General features: G+C 45.0%; 1 protein-coding gene and 1 long non-coding RNA gene across 8 annotated transcripts in view; both read right to left on the reverse strand.

The window, feature by feature from the left end:
• Window positions 1-20243, reverse strand: part of PRIMA1 (proline rich membrane anchor 1) — a 54351-nt gene extending 34108 nt beyond the window's left edge. The window contains exons 1-2 of one of the 4 annotated variants that reach the window (XR_013952387.1): window positions 19882-20243; window positions 13715-13865 (exon numbers count right to left, since the gene is read on the reverse strand). Coding sequence is in view for 3 of the 4 variants with exons in the window: in XM_080596321.1 (XP_080452447.1) it covers window positions 13715-13865; window positions 19882-19974 (244 nt within the window). In the remaining variant the exon portion in view is untranslated. The remainder of the gene's footprint in view (window positions 1-13714; window positions 13866-19881) is intronic. The other 3 variants (XM_080596321.1, XM_080596320.1, XM_080596319.1) reach the window with 3 other exon arrangements.
• Window positions 1267-9624, reverse strand: LOC308196771. Of its 4 annotated transcripts, none has more exons than XR_013952388.1 (4): window positions 6009-9624; window positions 5351-5508; window positions 4241-4684; window positions 1267-4150 (listed from the first exon to the last, which is right to left on the reverse strand). It is a non-coding gene; the product is annotated as an uncharacterized lncRNA (long non-coding RNA). The 4 variants fall into 4 exon arrangements; XR_013952389.1 differs by having other exon boundaries at window positions 1267-4387; window positions 4502-4684; window positions 6009-9614; XR_013952390.1 differs by having other exon boundaries at window positions 4502-4684; window positions 6009-9608.
• Window positions 20244-21070: the final 827 nt, after the last annotated feature.

Raw genomic sequence — 21070 nt, forward strand, 5'->3', positions numbered from 1 at the left:
TTTTTTTGTTCTTTCCTTTTCCTTTTTTTTTGTTCTTTCCTTTTCCTTTTTTTTTTTTTTTTTTGTCATTCTTTCCTTTTCCTTTTTTTTGGTCTCTTCTCTTCTCTTCCTCTTTCTCTTTCTTTTTCTTAGTCCTGTGCCTTTCCTGTTGCTTGTAAACGTAGGGTCATTTCCAGAGAGCCATGAGCTACTCAGGTAAACAACTACTACCAAGCAATAGTGGTGTGCTCAGCAGAAAGCCTGTCCTGATTTACTGCCTCCCTCGAGTAGCTAGGTTAAATAACACTGGTGGATATCAGCTATTCCTGTAGCAGATGATCCTTCTGTTTATCACATTATGTTGCAGACAACTTTATATCAGGCAGCTGCTCTGTGCATATGTTCCTACTACAGTTTTAAGGGGGATACTGCTATCACTGTGCAGTGGGAGCTTCTGCTGTAATAAAAACATGTGTGGGATGATGCTGGAGAAATTCCCTCCCCCGCAGCTTTTACACTGTAGACGCTGTTTTTCTACACTTTCAGTTCCCCCCTTTCTCTACCTCTCTCCCCCTTTTGAAAAATAGTTTCCTTCTGAAACAAGGAACATGCTAAATTTTGTGCATGGTTTTGGAGGATGGAGCAAGAAGAAGTAGAAGAAAGGGGCTGTTTTGCAGTTTTCTGGAGGTCACGAGTGACAGCAATGCTGCTGTGCTACCTTAGAAGGTCTCATGAGCTGCTTTCCCCTGGCAGATTTTAGACTCCTTTAGAAAATGAAACTTGTCATTAATGCCAAAATAAAAATAATACGAGATGACAGTACGGGTTGTCCAGGCATAAGTGAAGCACATTGAAACAAAGTGGCTTGCCTGGAGTCATCACAGCTTTGTGAAAAAGCAAGGAAACAGAATGGCTTTTGACTCCTGAGCAGTCTTACATTCTGGCTCACTTTGCCTCCTCCTTGGGGGTCAGACGGAAACACTGGCTCCAGTCATAACTACATGACTGGGGTGTAAGCAGCAAGCTCCCTGGCTGACTTCCCATACAGGTGCCAGATCTCTGCCCCATGCATGCCATGCCCAGCACCTTTGTGGGGCCAAGACCCATGGACAGAGCCAAGGTGGCATCCCATCAGGTTCCTAGGACGGGCTGGTGCTAAGTTTGTAGGATAACTTATATTGGCTTCAGCATCGCTGCAGAGCAAGAACAGTATTTCAGTTCCAAGTCCTACATGCTTGTGGAAGAATGATGATGCAGACAGCAGAGCAAACAGAGGAGCATCAAAAAATTAGGGAGAAAAGTCTGTGCTCCAAGCAATCAACAAGCTGAGGACCAGATCTGCCAGCTTTAATCCTATTAGGTTGTTGGTGGAGCTGATGAGACCCACCAGAACTGAGGTACGACTCTGCAAATAGGAGCAAAACATGGTTTCAGCTGCCAGGGTCCTTTGGAGGACAGTGAGGTTAGTGAGCGCAGAGGGAGAGTCTGTTCTCTAAAGCATGATCTGGAGAAGCAGTAGCACTTAAAGGCCTTGTGGAAAAAAGGCTTTTAAGGAGATTACATCATAGCTAGTTTCTGTGTTAACACTGCTCTGGCATTTATCTTTACAACGGGCGCTCACGTCAGCCACTGCCCTCTGATCTTACTTTGTCATATGTTTTTCTAACTAACAGTCTCCGAAGAGATGCTGCTTCCCCCTCTCCATCTGACTCTCCCTCAGCAAAAGGATAGAATTGTTTTTACCTTGATTAAATCACACACTATTGATTTCTGTCCCAAGCAAATCAGAATTGAAGCCTGTGGCTTGCAAGTCAGTCTCCTCCTTGCAACAGTGTAGTCCTTCTGGAAAGCCTGGCGGGCACTGTTGCATTTCCCTGCTGTCTGTGACCTGGACCAGCACCAGACTACGCAGCACGGAGGGGGCTGACACCCCCACATAGCCCTAGTGCATGAGAGCCATCGCTCAGGCAAATGTTGCTGTGTCTGGTGGCCTGCTTTTCAAAATGCAGGAGGAGCTGATCAGATTAGTAGGTATCTGGTGCCTCCAAGAAACAGGTCACAAATGTCTGAAAATTTGCTGTTAAACTAGTATTCTGGAATTCATTTTAGAAGGTGACCTGATTTCTGGAGGTTCTGAGCACTGAGAGCCAGGATGCTTTAACTTGAATACAGATATGCAAGCTTAAGTTTAACCTTCTGAGTTTTATGATACAAGGGTCAACCTCTCTTTACTTAGGCAGAGTGTCAGTGTGGGTAGAGGACAGAAATTCATCTAAGGACATAGGTCCTCCAATTTTCCTCCAGGACAGGAACAGTTGTCCCAGCTTTCCAAACTGTTACAAGATATAGGGATAAAAAGTGCAACATAAGGCTGCGTGTTAGCACTGTTGCTATTAATTTCCCAATTCTGTAATAGAGTAAATAATTTTTGCCTTACAAGTACTTTAACTGTATTTTTGTAGTATTTCCCTGGCTTTCTCATAAACCACGTATTCGAGCAAGCACAGCAGCAAGGCAGCGGACTGGGGCAGGACAACAACAGCACAGCCCTGACCTGAGGACAGTGATCCTCAGTTCTTTTGAACAGTGGCACCACTGAGAGGCACAGACATGCGCCAGCGCAGTGCCATCCACTTCATTGCACAAACACACAGCCCGGCTCTCCAGCGGCAAGCGACGCATGCAGGGAGCATGGGTTGTACTTCAGAAGGGAACGTAAGTGCTGGGGATCAGCTGCTTGCCCCAGCAAACTGTGGGAGCCCCTCACGTTACAGCAGTGAAAAGAGCATCCTGGAGGAAAGAGACCTGAAAACACTGAACCATCGTGCTGAGTCTGCCTTTGCCTTTTTGGTGCTCTAATACCTGATTAGCAGATTTCCACATCAATACTCAACAACCACATACACATGTGCACATCCATGCATCTCTACATGTATCTACACATGCATCTCGTAACGAGGTTGAAAAATCAGAGGCAACTGTTTTTGTGTTTGCAGTGGCAGGCCCCCTGGCATGCCACGGAGAAACAGGTGTCGAGGAGCAAAGGTAAGAGTAAAAATCATCCTTGTCCTCCCTCGTGACCTCCTGGCCAGCACCCACCTCAGCTGAGCAGCAAGCAACCACTGAGCAAAAAGCACTGAGGAAGCATCATCCTCCCCAAAATAAGGTGGAGTGGGCCACGGCTTAGCACACTTACTTGGTGTTAAGTGGTTTGGAGAGCCCACTGAGAAACTATGCATTTTTAGGTGCTTAAAAAACCTTCAAAAGCTAGCCGTTGCTTTTACTGAGCCTCAGGCAGCCTTGGATGAAAGGCATGCCCCAGCAGCACTGTGAAGGCAGGTATGGTGGAGCCTTATCAGGGGTATGGCAGAGCCTTATCAGGTACCAGTGATCTTTTCTGTCTGGGACAGAAATCGATAGTGTGTGATTTAATCAAGGTAAAAACAATTCTGTCCTCTTGCTGAGGGAGAATCAGATGGAGAGGGGGAAACAGCATCTCTTTGGGAAACTGTTGGTTAGAAAAACGTGACAAAGTAAGATCAGGTAGCAGGTAGTGCCACCCCTATGGACAGTTTAAATACATGTAGTGATAGCCCTTACAGACTTTTAATTCCAGTATCTGCTGATACACGTTTTTTTGTCAGGTGTTGGATGAAACTGTAGCATCACTGACAGAGGACAAATAAGAAATGAACACAGCGATGCCCTGGTACCTCAGGCTGCCTCCTTTCTCTTTACCAGGTGGTGATGGCATGGCCATAGGCTCTGCCTATTCCTCCCAGCAGGGCAAGCACCTTATTCTCTTCAGTGCGTGGTAGGACAGAACCTCGCTGATCACTTCTGTAGCAACTATTGTTCACTTTTGAGCCTAACAATAACAATCTTCAGTGCTCAACATCCACTAGTCTCAAATCCAAAGTTTACAAAGGTGAGTTTGTTTCAGACATGGTAGTGTTGAGTGGCTGATGGGTTAATTGGACCTCATGGGATCCCACCAGCAGGTTAGTGGGGAGGGAGAAGCAGCACCCTGGACTCTCTTGTTGATGCTCCTACAGGGAGGGAAGGCACTTCTTTAGCAAGAGTCACAGCACATCGCCATGAAGTCTTCTGAAAGTTTATCCGTCTTTCAATTCTTGCATTGAACAGGCCTTCAAAGGAGGGATGATGTAGGCTGAAATCCAAACAGATGAAACATGATTTCGGAAGTCTAAGCTCCTACAACGATGACCAGTCTTTTGCCAGAGAATGATTAATGAGATACCTCAGGGCTGGCAGATTCAATCCCACAGAAAGATGACAGATTTTCTCTTTATAATGTTCTATATACAGATCAAATTAAAGCCAGATCTGCACGACTTCTTCAGGCTGAACGGTATTCACAAGAATGGTGCCATCAGAGACAATAAGGCTATGAAATGCAAGTAAAATTCAGTACTACTGCTATGATTAAGATATTATCTCTTAGATAGTAGCTTTTTAAAGAGCTCAGGAAACTCCAGACAATAGTGAAGATTGGACAAACCTCACAGCTTGGAGCTGAAACTTTCTCCAAATTAGTGCCTTCAGGGAAGCAAACAGAAAACGAGCTTCAGCCAACTGCAGGCTGACTTTCATAGCACAGATAGTAGAAGACTTGGAAATACTCGGAATATTTTCTTCATCTGTTAGTAGCAGCAGTTTCTAAGTCACTGGTTTGTGTCTATCTCTGAAAAATTAATGGATTGCATGTTGGGCATTCAGATGCTATACGGAGAGTGGCTGTACTAGACATACACTTTAGATTGATAACTACAGATGGCTTTAAAGAGTTCAGTTTACAAAGAAAGACATTGCAAGTCACATGTCTGAGTTTTAGGGAACAGCTGGTTGACTATGTAGCAGGTACTTCTGTTAGTGTACAGCATCTACATAAACATAATGTTCCTGTTAGATATTACAAAGTTTATTCCCTATATCACTTCAATAGCTCAGTTTTTGCTGGAAGGGCTTCAACTATCATTTAGAAAATGTCCCTGGGACCAGTAAATAATTCCCACACTTAGTGCACTCAGGTTCCTTTTCCAAATTGTATTTGGGTTTCACTAAGAGAAATATAGCTAAAATTGATGACCTGGCTGGAGTGAAATGGAACTAAAATGTAAAATGCTTTCCAAACCAGAGGTATGTTTAATCCTAATAGAATAAAATTCCATTTATCAACTGATAGATTATTGTGCAGTGTCCATAAAATATAGAATAGTTAAAAAGGCAATTATATCATGTTAACAGATCAAGTCATTTCACCATGCCAAAGGCCCAACAGAAAGTCCTCAATCACCACTTGGAGTACACTTGTAACTCTCTGAAAGACAAAAGGCAAGGCACAACCTACCTCACAGTCACAAAAGCAAGCCACTTGGTTACTGGTCTTTTCTCTGCACTTTTCACTGTCTTCACACAGAACTCTAGGCCTGCATGGTAGGCAAACACTTGCAGAGATGCTGTTGACCATCATTCTCTCCTGAAGCCTACAGTACTTGGCAGCCAGTGCTAAAGAATAAAGCCCCATAAAGATGAAACAGCACCTGCAACTTGCTAAGTCAAAATGAGGGTTAAAACAAACCCTCCCTTTGCTCAACCGACAGTCATTTCCTTCAACAGTGGCTATGAAATAAGAGTATACCATCCTTCCAGAGGGAAAGGAAAATGTCCAGTGATGATTCAATAGAATTTGCTCCACTGGCTCCCTTATAAAAGTCCAGTTTAACAGCATAACTTGCCAAGGGACAGACCTTTGTGTAAAATATTTTCAACTAATGAAGTGATGAAATATCAGCTCCATTTAAAAGACTCTTCAAAATTGTAAAATGATTCATTTTAATAACAATTAGGTATTCATTATTTGCTAGTATATATATGTGATTATAATGGGATATGATTTACTAGGGCAAGTGTTAAACTAACTCACATAATTATTAATGATAATTTTTGGCAGTGGTATCACTTATTAAGCTACGTTTTTATTAAATTAATGGATATTATGTACTCACTTCAGGATAACATCCCAAATGTTCAGACTGCTGCTTCCTTGATCAGCTATGCTGACTTAAAAATTCCCCATAAGTTGCAATTATACAGGCAGCACAACACCCTTTTACCACATTTTTAACTAAGACAATGCCCCAAACCTTATGAGAACATATGTTTCTGTGGGTGCTTTATCAAGGTCAGCTGCTTAACCTTTGCTGCTAGGACAGCTTGTGCCAATTAAGTTTGCTTCTGGCTTGTCAAGATGAGACACAACTCCAGTCTGCCAGGGGCACGGGAACTTACAATTATTTGTAACTCAGCAGCCTCTGACTCATCAGTAACTTCACTGAAGATTTGTTATCTTCTCAATCAATGAAATGGTAGTCATGTACAAATGGACTGCCATCCACACAGGGAATTAATGTCTTCAGTTTTGCCAAGTCCTTTTTCTTAAAAAAAAAAAAAAAATCAGGCTGTTGGAGTACACATCTCAAAGCAGAAAGGACGGTTCTACTGCAGAATGAGTTTAATATCTAATGCTTCCTGTTTCAAAATTAAACAATACTTTTAATCTATAGATAACAGAACTCCCAATGATTTCTGCACTGCAAAAGCCAGCCTGAGGCTTTTAATTTTAAATACTGGAAAATGTATGAAGGAGTACATTTTCAAGAGAGTGGATTTTTCCATAACATGGATTTATTACTGCATGAAAAATTGAAAACAAATCTGCAAGGTCTCAGAGCAGAGGGAATATTCATCACTTGCCTAAATAAAAATTAGCCTTGACAAAACATTTCAGAATTTATTGTGGTGAAAAACTATGAATTGGGAATTTAGCAACAGAGCTGGAATTGACAGTCTGATCTAACCACTATTTTACAAAGACAGACAGTTTACAACAGCACAATATGAGATGTTATGTACATAATTGATAGCAGAATCCTATGAGTAAAGTATTCGCATGAACCTTTTCCAGTCTTACCTGCTTTCTAATCACTAATCCAGCTCTTCATATTTAATACAACATCCCAGATGCAAAACTAATTCAAGCTTCGTATTTGATTGCTGCTTAAGAAATCTTCTCACCCTGAACATTTTTCCCATTTTGACTGGGAGGTGAAGACCTCTAACTTTTATTCCTGCACTAGAAATAACTGTGCTAGATGAAAAAAAAAAAATCGGGATTTTGAGGTCTTTATGTCTTTGGTGTTTAATTCACCAGCACCTGCAGTGTGAGGCAGGAAATCTAAGCATTGCATTTCTGATTTAGGTGGGTGAATTCTGCCTAAACCCCACCTTGGATGTTTAATGATTTGGTTCACTGTGCTAACAGGGAAGGTAGCATCTGTGACGTGAAGGCAGCATGACGGGGACCTGGGCTCAACTCAGCATGTGCTCTCATCTGTGTCTCCAGGCTGCATGGCTGGATTTCAATTTAGATTTGAAAGCCTCGAAATCCTACCGTAAGTTCTTAGAATCACAAACCTTCAATAAACTGAAAGTGATCTGGGAGAAGACAAGAATTGGATTATGGTTTTGCTTTGTAAAGTATAAACAACAGTCTCACACAGGAGTGTAATTCACAGTATAACAGCTGTGTTATCCAAACTGAAAGGGCTTCCCTGTTTCAGCATTCTGCTTGCATTTAAAAATCACTGTCTAGACCAATATGCTAAAACAATGTTCTCTCACAGCAGATGTCATTGCTATAAATTTCCTGATGTAGGAGTCTGTGTACCCCTCCACTTTGTGTGTTACTGTAGTTCTCTTCCATTACTGCTCAGTTTTGCTAGTAAGTATTACATATGAAGCGTGGAGGAAAATTTCTTCCCCGTTATGATAGAAAAACACCCCCATGTGTTTGCTAACAATTTATTTGGTCATCAGTATTTTGGAGAAGCTGATCATAAACTCTTAAAGTGTGCCTACATATCTCAAAACTACTCAAACCCAGTCCTTCTGGCAGAAGTGGGGTGAGCAAGGGCTGGTTATGCCAGACAAGTTCTTAGGGTCAGAATTACAGTCACAGCACATGTTTGGAAAGGTGCAAAGCACTCAAAAGACAAAAGGCCTACACAAAAGAAGCTGGACACACAGCCCATACTGCAAGAGCTGTACCTGATGACCTGCAGCAAATTCTTTGGTGCTTCATGTTTTAAGGCATGTGGTGGCCTCCAGGAGGATTTCAATGAAGTTTTGCAATCACAACCTCCCCTCACCTCCTGGAGGACAATCATAGATTGTCCAAGGCCAAAGATCCTTTTGGCCTTGCGTAGGCAAGCACCTCAATGTCTGTGCCCATGTAATACGAGACGTGATGTGCTGAGCACCAGGACCACGCTTAGCTCTCCTTCTTATACAGCCTTTTGGAGAGCATGTTTGTGTGAGGCTCAAACTCATTCTCTCGATCCACAGTGGGTTACCTCACCCATTCTACTACTAGCATTTAGGTCACAGAAAAGCCTAAGGAAAAAACATTTCTTATTCTTTTATGTACCAGAACCATATGGTTTTCATTTCTAAAACAAGTTCCTGCTGTGAAAGGCCATGTTGCTAGTGGTCAGCAATCCAAATCTGCAAAATTTGGTTGCTTTAAAACCTCCTCAAAGTTTAAGAAGTTCCAGTCTGTTCCAGTACTTCAGGCTTCAACATATTACACACACTGAGAGCATCTGTCCTTAAAGATCCAAATGTCCTTAGCTTTCCTATTTGCACTGAAGGGACCCTGCACACTTCCTGAAATTAAGCTATGCATTTGTGCTCATACAGTTGCCAAAAAGTTGCTCCCTGACTACAGTTGGTCATTTTTGTTTTGGCATTTTCAGACCAAATCATTAGTTAATTAGATGCATTATCTCCAAAGATAAAGATTTCACCTTGAAAAAACAAATTGTACAATTACAGCCTTGAGATTAGAGTCCTCTGCAATGATGTCATTCACTTTGGCTTTGCACTGTGACTTGATTGTGCTTTATCTTAACTGAGAGCTTATGGCACACTTTCACAGAGTTCAGGAGCTATAAAGACCTAACTGTGTATGTACGTGTAAGCGTCCAATGAGTCAAAGGCTGGTTCACATATCCAGACTCATATGTGCTAGTTCTGCTTGTAATGATCTCAGATAAAAGGTTTTATTCACATTTCCTCCTCTAAATTTCAACTGAAGCAATATTTGATTTGACAATTCCATCATCAGTGAAGGGATGGCGGTACCACGGACTCTTTACCCAATGCAGGAGATGGATAGAGAAGAGACAGCAAACGTTGCCAACCAGTGAGGGAGGTGTTCATGCTGAACATCCTTTCCCTTCCTTGATTCATTTTGAATAAGTCACCTCTGAACTGTTTTTTCCTCAAACCTTAGGCAGGTTAAAACTGATACTGACTGCTGTCTTTGTCTCTGCTTGGATGTCTGCCTTCAATCCTTCCCTATTTTGAAAGCCTAGCTTCTACTTCCAGATGAATTCCTTTCTTCTTTGCCATGGCCCTGGAGAATACTGTGGGCTTACAAAGAATTTAAAGGTTGACAACTGCAATGTTTTAGATTTTGAAGGGTCAACATCATTTGAACTAGCTTAATCTCATGGGTCTGTGTAGCTGGGTTAGAAATGCTGCCTAAACAAGTACTCCACCTTGCCTTAGTCTTGGCTGAAATCCAGAGACAGGGAGGAAAGCAGGCGGAGGGGGGGTGGGGGGGGGGGGTGGGAAGAAAGGAACAGTTAATTAATGGCCAGGTTCTGAAAATCCCTAGCTCCTCCAGGTCATGAAAGCCACATCTAGGGAACACGGTGAATTTCACTGAAAGTTCATACATTCTTTGCTGTCAGCATCTAAACTTAGTTGGCCTTAAGCCCCTCACAGCCTCACGAGCTTTCCCTTCACTTTGTTAACCAGCAGTTTTCTAGGCGTGGGTTAAAAAGCAGGCTTCTGCTTGCATACGGAGAGATACTGAGGAAATATAAACATGACAGACAGCCTGGAGAAACTGTCATTGTCTCAACCGCCATGTCTCCTGACAGCCCCCACCAGTTTGTCACACAGTCCCTGGCATCCTAGCTACTTCTAACACGGCTGGGCCTCCTCAGCTTGAAGACCATCAGGAAGGCACGTGTCTATACCAAAAAAGACAGGAGTATCTGGGACACAAAAAAACAGCACTTGGCACGAAGCTCAGGAAATTCAAAACTGAAACACTCACGGTGAAGATCTCCGTGTCCCAATTTATGGACAGAGACACTGAACTCCGACCAAGCAGCATTGAAAGAAGCAGCACTCACAGTAACCAGTGTGGCTGACCCAGCCTTCATTTAGATACCATAAAGCAGAAGGATTCACTGTAGCAGACCAAGAGTCCTCTACTTAACATGGATATGCTGCTGCAGGGTGTGGAGTAAAGTCCCAGGATAGTTGCAGAGCAGGTGCAGTGAAGGCAAGAATAGGGTGTGGAAGAGATATTGGAAATGCCAGTGGCTTGTGTGAAGGAGTTAGAAACATGGAAAAAGCAGGCCTCTGATCGCGGCAGAGGGAGGACAAAAACAGCCCATGTTTTCTTTCCTGGGACCTGCAGTCTGGGTGGTGGAGACATTCCCTGAATCCACCAGTCCATAATTTAGTTATCCATGTTGGGAAATATATTGGCCAAATGATCTAATTTAATTTCCCATACTTATATTGCTGAATGGATGATACGTCTCCACAGAGTGCACTGAAGCACAACCCATACATTTCATACACACAAGTTGGTGTTTTTGCCACCTCTCATTTGTTTTGCCTGACTGCCAAGTTGTATGTGATTCGGTTTATTTTCTGTGGAGGGAATTAGCTTATTATCCATCAGAGTGAACACAGAATTTATGAGCAATTATATGTGAATTCTGGAATTCATAGATTTATACAAATCTGTTAAATATTATCTGTAGGAAGCAGAGCTGAGGATTTGTCACTGGATGGACCAGTCTATATTGAAATGTCTGAAGAGATACTAAATGCAATCTGATTGTTCCTGAAAGTCCTGAATTATTCTAAAAGAGGGGAGGTTTAGATTAGAGATTAGGAGGAAAGTCTTCACTCAGAGGGTGGTGAGGCACTGGAACAGGTTGCCCAGACAGGTTGTGGATGCCCCATCCCTGGAGGTGTTCAAGACCAGGCTGGATGAGGTCCTGAGCAACCTGATCTAGTGGGTGCTGTCCCTGCCTACGGCAGGGGGTTGGAACTGAGTAACCTTTAAAGTCCCTTCCCACCAAAGCCATGTTATGATTCTATGATTCTCAATCACAATAAAAGCCTGTAAGAGACTGATTCAGCTGCTCACATGCAGGTATCCAATGCCACTCTATACATCCAAGTAGGGCTTGCAAAACATTGAGGCGGGACTGATAAGAGTACACAAAGAGGGTCCTCCGCTTTTCCATAGCAGCAACTGGAGACCAAAAAGCACATGTCAAAGAGTGCTTCATTTAACATGGCTTCATTTAACAGACAATTGAGCTGTCAATGTCTGTAGCAGCTGGATGGACAGGAGTTACGTACTTACTGGCTTTCACCATTAGGTCCAAACCACAACATGTGGAGATCATCTAAACCTCCAACAACTTTCAGCACAATTGCACAAATAGCTGTTAAGGACTGTGCCTAGCAGGCTGCAGCCTTTTGGGGCTGACAAAGCTCTGAAAGCAATGACAGCGTCTTCTCAAAGATGTAGAAGTAAAAACCTTGTGCCTCCTGGGCTGCTCCTTCTTTTTGCTGAGGTCTTTCCAACACTTTAATCACTGAAAAAGTGCAAAGTGCAAGCCTAGCATCAACCATTTAATTATAGCTTGTCTTGTCCCTTTACTGCCCTCTCCTCCAAACGCTGCTTAAAAGCAGTGTCCAAAACATCAATATTTAACCACAAGGCTTGCTCATTCTCACAGGGATGGGGATTGCTGTACACGTGGGCTAAATCACAGTGCCTAGACAGATGATAATAATGAAAGCATCTTTCAAGATGAGGCACTTGATTGCTACTCTAAAGCTTACTGGTGAAAGGAATGTGTAATCTATTTTTTTATTGCATTTGAAATGAAATAGCTTGTTTAAATATTAGTCATCTGGACTTATATAGCTCATTTTTAGAACTGGGCTAGCACCTGGCAATCCAGCCTGAGTAAGCATCAGGCTATCCCAGTCACAGGCCCGTTTGATTTCTGTTTCCTCTTTTTGCAACGTGTGACAGACTTATTTTTTTCTGGTATGATTTCCTCCCACTTCGCAGTAGACAAATCCATGCACGCAGACCAGCTGCCTGGCGGCAGCCCAGGGAAAGGAGAGCAGAGTCCTCCCAGAGCAGCTGAGCACCATGCCGAGGACCAGTGCTGGCACTACTCTGCCGCTTCGCAAATGGGTAAGAGTGGTTCCCCAGGGCAATGGGTAGCCCAAGTACAAGAAAACGGAGTGGCAAACACTTTATTTTCTGACTGTGAGACAAAGATCAAGGCAATTTCCACTATTACCGTCCATAACATTTTCTTGAATATTGAAAGAGATTTTTCCTGCTATTAAAAACCTTCATCTCTGCTTTTCAAGCTCTCTTTGTACTTCCTTTTCCAAGTGTTTCAAATTACTGTTTTTTTTTCTGCCTCTGCCTTAAATTTCTGCAGCCTGGCACAGATATGAAGCATACTGCTGGCAGAAAACACTGCAAAATTCTGCCTGTCCTCTAGCAGGCTAAAAACTGTGCAGGAGTCTTCCTCATGTCTTCTACACATCTAGGGATGGAGCTGATAAAGACAAATATCCACATGATGCTACCTAATGAATTCTTCTCCCATGGGGGAAGCACTGAGAAGGATAATAGACATACTTTACAACACTGTTCCAGGGGAGTTTATCTAAGCAGGGAGAAGAATTAATAGGCAGCCTTTTAGGGAGAGACAAATTTGCAAAAATACAGTAGTGCTGAGGAAATTTGCTGTAATATCAAACGCCTGGGATCTAAAGGTGCCTGCACAGGGTTCAGCCCATGTCCCTGCAACCAGTTAGTACACGTAGCGCCACCAAGGTCCATTGCACTGCCAATGAACTCCTCTCTGGGGACCGCTGACACAACTATCTGTGCACGAGGCGACTCTCCACTCTCTGGAAAGGATTCATGTGTCAGAGATCACAGAAGTACTGATTTGGAAGGAAATTGGAGATGAGCTAATTTCAGTCTTCTGCTCACAGAAGCCCTTGCCTGTCTGCCTTTTGAAGACCTCCAAAGATGGAGACCCCACACAGCCTCTTTGCCAATTCCACCCTTCCTTCCTGGGTTGGACTAGACAGAATGCTGAAAATTTTGCCTGCTTGTAAATTAATTTGCCTTGGATCACGAGGACCTCCAAGGTGTGTACCTGGTGAAACAGTAGGTCATACAAAATCAAGGGGAAGCACAACACTTTGTCTGTGTAGGAGAGCATTTCTCAGGACTAGGACATTAGCGAACCACTTAAAGCCAGGGAATCATATATAATACAACGAAAGGAGGGAATTTCTCTGGCTTTCCTCCAAAAGCCAAGTATTATTCATTGATCAGAAAACAGATCTCCATCTCCACTGAGAACATTTTTTCCTCCATTTGCTAAGTGGAAAATGATAAACGAGCTAGCTGTGCCCTTTCCCACATCCTTTCTCCTTCCATCTGTCCAGGCATTACCGTCGCTTTGCACTCCTTCAGCGCACCACAACCGCACCAGTGGCTACTTACCCGGCACCACCAGCAACCTTGGGGGTGGTGGAGGTGGGGGAGGTGGTGGCAATGGTGGAGGTGGTCTGCACTGGCAAACTTCCTGGCAGCTCTCTGTCACTTCGTCTGCTACAGGCTTGGAGCATGACTTCTGGGGCTCGCCCTGAGTAATCTGTGAAGAAACAAGTCAGAAAGAGTGAAAACTTATTTTCCATGAATGTGCTTCTTGGACTTGAGCTCCTGAGTGGCACCTCATCCCTTGGTGAGAACTGAGCTCCTGCCACCACTTGCTTTTCACTGAGGCCACTACAAGGTCTCTCTTCCCCATGTGGTCTCAATTTTATTTTATTTTTTACTTAACATAGTATCTTCAAGACCTCTTTCCCTCTGTCAAATGCGGTTGAAATTGGACAGCTGGTTTCTGAGTTATTATGAGGTAGGGAGAAGGCGGGTAGTGGCAGACAATATGATTGCGTAAGCCTTCTTTCCTTAGGAAAGCCATCTAGCAGCATGCATTATTCACAGGGTCGTTGCTGCGAGCCAAAGAGAGCTAATAAAAAATTACAAGACATTTAGGGTCAGGATTATGTTCATTTTCCTTACGGCAGAAGTGAAAGCCAGATGAGATCTCTGTTGTGCCAGCCTCCCTCTGATGTTCGGAAAGCATTTCACAGACTGCTTCACTTCCCACTATGGCAAGAGGGAACCCACATTTTACCCATCTGTAGGCCACATCTATGGCATGGTGAAAATGGAAATGCCATAAACTGTGACCTGTATCCTCCGTAACATGCAGTATTGGTTAGTTATAAAGCTGAAGAGGGGGCATTGCAGAGCCCAAGTGTAAATACTGTTGAACCCAAGTGTAGGCATTGCTTGGCCCTGGACAACAATTTAGCCAGTATTCAATGTATTCAGTATCTTGATCTCATCATGAAAAGGAGCACTTATTAACAGCATATTTTTCTTACTGGCAATAATATTTACATGACTGGAGACTTAAGGAAAATTCAGTGACTGTAAAATTTCTAATCTAATGCTAAAAAATGAAGTGGAGTAAGTCCCTAATGAAAAGAAAATTTGGGGAACATTGCAGGAGCCTCTGACTGGTGTTAATTTCAGAGGTCTCTAAGCCAGCTTTTTTGAAAGGACTGAGACTCTAACAGAGTCTCAGGATACTCTTTTAAGGAGACAGAGCCTATAAGACGAAGCAGCATGTTATCTAACAAGAACTTTGAACGTAGGATTAGGAGCCCACCTGGGATGGACCCGTGTCTCACTGAAGCCAAGGCAAGTGACGCTAGCATTCAACTGTTGCCTTGTACAGTTTGGTGTTGGGAGGGCTATTGTCCTAATAGTTTTAGGCTAACACCATATTCTTGAATTATATATTTTCCATGGCACATTGGTCATTACACAGAGGATGCCTCATGCCTGACCCTCCGACCTGTTTTAGGTAGGCCCCTTCTGCGTCCTCGTCTATCCCCACGGCCACCCAGGGTTGCCTCCCTTCCCGTGCCAGCTTCGGGCATGCAGAGCCCATCTCCTCTCCCCTTCATCCCCTAGCCCCCAGCGTGGCCAGCAAGCCTCTGCCATGGCCCACAGCCAGGCACCTCCTGGCTGCAGGAGGGCTGCACGCAGTCTTTTCATGTATTTCTGGCCAACAAGAGAGATGTGGCTAATTAAAACAGCATCACAGCACAAAAGACATGTTCACATGCGTAGGAGGTTTCTAAATGCAGAAAGATGCATTACTCTGGCCTCAGGGAAATGGCGGTAGGGCTTTGTTGATTAAATATTATAGAGAGGGAAGAAAAGAATAGAAAGAGCTACGCGCAACTGAGTTGGAAGGATGGCTTGGCACAGCACAAGGCAGAAGGCTCAGTTCTTTAAACAGCATGTCAAAATCTATTACCAAACATAGGGAAAAACAAATTCAGTACAAGTGCCTTCCAACTTTCCCCTTCGCCATCAGGTAACAGCAAGAGGATGGCTAAAGACCATCCCAGACAGCTTCCAGGAACTTACACAAACTCTCCGAATGCTCTAATGAATCAAACTGACTCAGCTTCGTAATCCCTCATAGCTGGTAATAAATCTGTCTGCTAAGTAGGTATATTTATCTTTAAAGTAAGTGATCACAGGCAGCAAAATATCCTCTATGCTGTTTCATCTCTTCCAAGGCTGTTTGCGTGTCGGGCTGTGGTGTTAGCAGCTTGTCCAAGAGGAGCCCCGCTGGAAGAACACCCAGGACTTCTCCTGGCTTGGACCCATAGGACAGCACCTGCAGTGCTCACAGAGCAAGTAGGGCAATATCTCTTCACTGGCCCCAGCAACTGATAAAGAAGCAAGTATTAACACCCAGCTCTAATTATTGCTCCCTACCTGGTTCTCCAGTTGCTAAATGCTATGGCTTGCTGCAGTCTTGCAGGAGCCAGTAAAGTGGGAGAGAACAGAGACGGGGAAGCATAACATTCAGCAGGCTTGGAGCCGACCTCGTAAGCAGACCAGAAGCAGCTTTGTGTATATGAGTCTGAACACCGTGCTGGTATGGAAAAGCTATGCTGACTTATTGCTCTAACTTAATATCAACCAGAACCAAAAGGCTTGCTTGGTCTTTTTTTAGACTATTGACTGCTTTTAAATCCCTGGAGGCTCTTCTACCTTAGGCTGGTAATAGAGTGTCCTCAGAAACCAGTGGATATTTTTCTCAATTACTTTGCAGACAAGATTAACCCTACACATGCCCAGCTGCTCTCTGCTTCTGTGTACTTTTCCTGAAAAAAAGAGTTGTTTGTTCTCCTCATACCTTAGTCTGATCATTTACCAAAATTGTTTGTTTCCCTTCCCTTTTCACTCAGTAGAATGTCCGGTTGCTAGAAGATACTTGTGGGAACACAGATTTTACCTTTCCAGGGGTTTGTCTTAGAGGGTTAGTACGCGAAAACAAAGATATTGTAAACTAGCTGAAATCTGGCAAGAAAAGGAAAGACACAAATTGAGTTTGAGGGTCTTGAGGGGGAGAGAAAGAGTCGAGGACTGTTTCAGGAAGATTAACTAACAGTAGAAAGACTGAATTAAGAAAAAGGAAAAGACATTTGGCTAATTTTCAAGAAAAAAAAAATCCCACTGTTGATGTCTATTAGTCTTGTTATGAAAGGAATGAAGGCTATTATTTGTGTCTTCTAAAGGTAATCAGAACAAATCACTAGAAAATACGCTTGAGGGAGCAATCTTGCTCTGGCGGAGGATGATGAAATAAATTACTCCATGTTTCTTTCCCACTGTCTGCAATTCAAGGTAAGCTGCTTTTACAGGAGATGGCAGGAGAAAAAAAGGCATGTTGAAAAAGCCTGATCTCTCTCTGGACCAGTCTGCTAATTAGAGTCCGTCCTCAGACTTTACTGCCTATTCATTTTGCCAGACACCAGTATGTCCCCAGAATGGCTTTGGATGTACTTTGCAGATGATGACCAAGACGACACCCACCAGGCTGCCAGTCAGCTCGTGGCACAGATGTTGTCTTGGCGAGGGGTCATCTCTGGACCAAACAGGTCTTGCTCCCCAGCTGTTACACCTGCACCTTCCAGCCCAGCTGTTGTAAGTGCCATGAACACGTGTCTCCTTGGCCTCTCTAGAACATGGTTGATTGTTTGGCATGAGGCTTTCTAAACACACTCAGCAGCCTGTCAGTTTGGACATGTGTTGCCTGGACATCAAGGGGATGCATTTTTTTCCCTGCTCTGAAAATAAATAGAGTTGACTTTATGGACTTGTGCCTTTGATATGAACATGCTTTGCAAAAAGGCAAACATCTTTAAATATTCATGGAAGTGGAAGTCTGATCCACAAATGTCCGGGGAAAAGCAAGCAAAAAGTGGTAAATGTTGGTTTCCCTTTGTAGTTTTTCAGTTGAGGTTCATATCTGTGATACATTTTTTTAATCCAAGATTTCCTGCAGAAACAATAGTCCTATTTCTGCTTTGCATGGAGTGGAAAAACAAATCTGCATGTGGTGTTTGGTATTTCAGAGGTGTTTGGTATTTCAGTAGAGTCCCATGGGGTTGCAGCAGTTCACAAGCATGATTTACAGAGTGGGATGGGGAAAGAGGATTAATACCGTCCCCACAGCATGGCCCTCTTGTGACTTTGTGAATCAGGTAAAAGGAGGAAAGCCTGAAAAGAAAAGTGCAATTGACTGAAAAAGCACAGAGACCTCTAAAAGCCTGCTGATGTGGCAAGAGCTTTGTCTCTTGGAAGCAGTCTACAGGGAAGAGGTCTCAATGCCGCCGTATAAATCCCAGAATGGCTCTGCATAATTCACATCAGAGTTAATTCAAATCCATGTTTATGAAACCAGAAAAAAATGTGACACCATTATTTATCACAACACTTACAGATCTTTTTTTTTTTTTTTAAATTATGTCAAAAGCCTCAGACAGAATTGTCCCTTCCTTCCTGTCATTATTCTGGCTACTAGGCTAATAAAAAAGATGTTTTCCTTTCTTTTAAAAAAAATAAGATAAATGTTTCTTGTCTGATTAGTATCTGACTGATTCTCTTAAGTGTCCCAAGGCAGGGCTTGAAGAGGGAGTGCCAAGATGTGGTAGGGAAGGCTGTGCCCCACGTAGGTCAGAGCACAGACGAACGGGTAAAGAGGGGCTGGGAGAAGAGAAGTGACAAAACACGATGCCTGCTGTAGATGGAGCAGGGACAGGGAGTGACAAGATGGGACACTCACAGGTTAGTCGAGAAGAGTACAACTTGTGAAACTTTGAAGATAAGAGCAAGGATTATGATTCAACATGGGGAAGAGAGTCATGGGAAGGATTCAAAGACAAGGGAGTTTCGGTCACAGGAAGGTCTCCATGCTGGTGAGTGCTCCACACCTGTCCTTTCCATCGGTACATGCCACTGGGATCCTTAGATACGTCCGAGTTTTGGGAGAGGCTGGCAAAAAGCTTGAGTCTGAGGAGATTTATTGATTGTCCTTACACAGAACAGTAGGCAGTAACACAGGTATGGATGAAGAATGGGACAACAAAACTTCCAAATTTTTGCATGGAAAGGCAGGACCCCTTGGCTTTTGCATTTCTCAGAGCCTGTTTCAATTGTTATAAACTAAACATAATTACTTCTGAAAGATTAGGTTAGATCGCCTAAGTAGTTTGCAGAGAGATGTTTATGCAAGTTTTTTTTTTTTAATCTGCCTGATTGACTGAGTGATTACAGGAGAGAGGTTTCAGAAGGCATCTCTCTTTACACAACTGCACTTCCCTTAAAGATGCAGTTACAGTTTTAATTTATGGCCAGCTAGCTGAATACTTGAGCAGGACAGCAGTGGTAGTGGCGGAACAGGTTTTTACGATGGGGACATTGGTTTAAAAGATGTTGTTTTTGCTGTATTTCTCTTCATTTTAATCTGCAAGGAGCACAATCCTCTTTGTCATTCACGGCAAGAGATGAGATATTATAACATCTCTATTTAATCTCTTGGGAGCCACTAAGTTTAGAACAGGGAGTCAAAGACATGGAGTCTCCACTGTGTTTTCTCCAAGAAACTGCAACCCTTCTGTTCTTGAACAGCACTTGGCTGGCTCATCAATCACTCCTCTGAAGACATATATTACAAATAAAGTTTAAAATATCAAAGTGACGCATTTGAGTTCAGCCTTGCTGCCGGTCTGGTTCTCCAAACTGGATGGCCACTCTCAGCCCATCTCCCTGCTCGCCCCACACCGCGACCAAGGTCACACGAGTCCGAGTTGTCAAAAAGCTGCTTTCGCCCGGAGAATCCCTGATTCTCCACCGTCACCAAACCCCCACGGCAAACCACGACCACCACCAGCCCTCCAGAGCTGGGCTCCGTGCGCGCCTCCTTCGGGCGCCTCTTCCATCTCCAGCGCAGGGCGCTGTCCGAGCCGGTGGCCCGAGAAAAGTCCCGCTCCGCCAGGCTCCGGCCGCACCGCGGAGTCGCCCGCGGGCTCTCGGAGCCCGGGCGCGGCTGCCCGGCGCGCTCGGTCCCGCATCGCGGGCACCGGGGGGACCGCGTCGAGCCCAGCCGCGGCTTCCCCCGCCTCGGGGGCCCCCGCCGCGCCCCCCCCCGCCCGCCCCCGCCTCGGGGCCGCCCGGGGGCTCTGCCTGCTGCCGTCCCCCGGCCCCCTGCCGTGCCAGCAGCGCGGCCCTACCTGGACAGAGCCCCAGAGCGGGTGGAGGGCACAGTGCAGCAGCAGGGAGGGCCAGCAGCAGCGGAGCAGCCCCAGCAGCTCCCGGAGCAGCATCCCTCCTGGGCGGACGGGCGGGGGAGCGGGCTCCGGGCGACCTGGGGACGGAGCAGAGCGAGCCGGCGGCAGAGGCGTTGGCTCGCACCCATCCCCGGAGCGCCACCGTCCCAACTTTAATTCTGGAGGGGAGGGAGGGAGGGAACGAGGGAGGTGGGCGGGTGGGGAGGGGAAAGGGTGGTCGGGAAAACCCAGCGCCCGGCGGGGAGCCGTGCCTCCGCCCCTCCCCGCCCGCCCCCTGCCGGGATGCTTCGCCGGCCGCCCGCCCGACCGCGCCGGGGGTTCCCGGGGCCGGCGCTCACCGCTCAGTCCGGAGCTCGCTCGCACCCCGGGGAGGGGCGAGGGGAAAGTTTTGGAGGGCAGAGGGGCCGGGAGCTGCCGGAGCCGGCGGGGAGAGGCGGGCAGAGCGGCGTGGCAGCGCGCAGCCCGGGGATTGCATCGCCCCCCTGCCCGCCGCCGCCGCCGCTGCTGCAGTGATTTTTCAAGCCCATCGAGGCAGTCCCTTGCGCGCCCGGCTCCCCGCGGCTCTCCTCCCTCCCTCCCGGCCTCCCAGCCTCCCTCCCTCCCGGCCTCCGCCCGCCGGAGGCTGCACCGGGCCGGGGGCGGCTCGGGGAGCCCGCATGCCTGTCCTGCGGGGTTCTCAGTCCCTAACTCCAGCCCGGCGTGCTTTTTTGTTATTTATTTAAAAAAAAAATAATCGTGTTTTAATTTTAATTATTTACTTGTTTGTTTATTTTTGCCCCAAAGTGATGCAAAAGCTTCTCCTGTGACAGGCCCGAGGTGTCAGCTCTGTGTCCCAATCCGGGGTCTGGGATGTCATAAGGAAGATGCTTCGTGGCGTTGGTGTTTCAATAAATAATAATTAAATATTAAATAAATGGTGTTGGTGTTTCAATAAATATTAATTAAATAATAAATAAAATTAATAGCACAACACGCTGAAATAATAGCACTTGTAGGGATGTAGATAAAGAATCCCCCAATATCATGGCTGTGCAGGGAGGTAACAGGCTGGAAAATCAAAGAAGGAAATGGTTTTGCTTTCAGTGAAGCGATTATGAGCAAAACCTCTGCTCTGTGAATGGTGGCCATTGCT

This window comes from Anser brachyrhynchus (genome assembly GCF_964034855.1).
Source record: "Anser brachyrhynchus genome assembly, chromosome: 5".
Lineage (NCBI taxonomy): Eukaryota > Metazoa > Chordata > Aves > Anseriformes > Anatidae > Anser > Anser brachyrhynchus.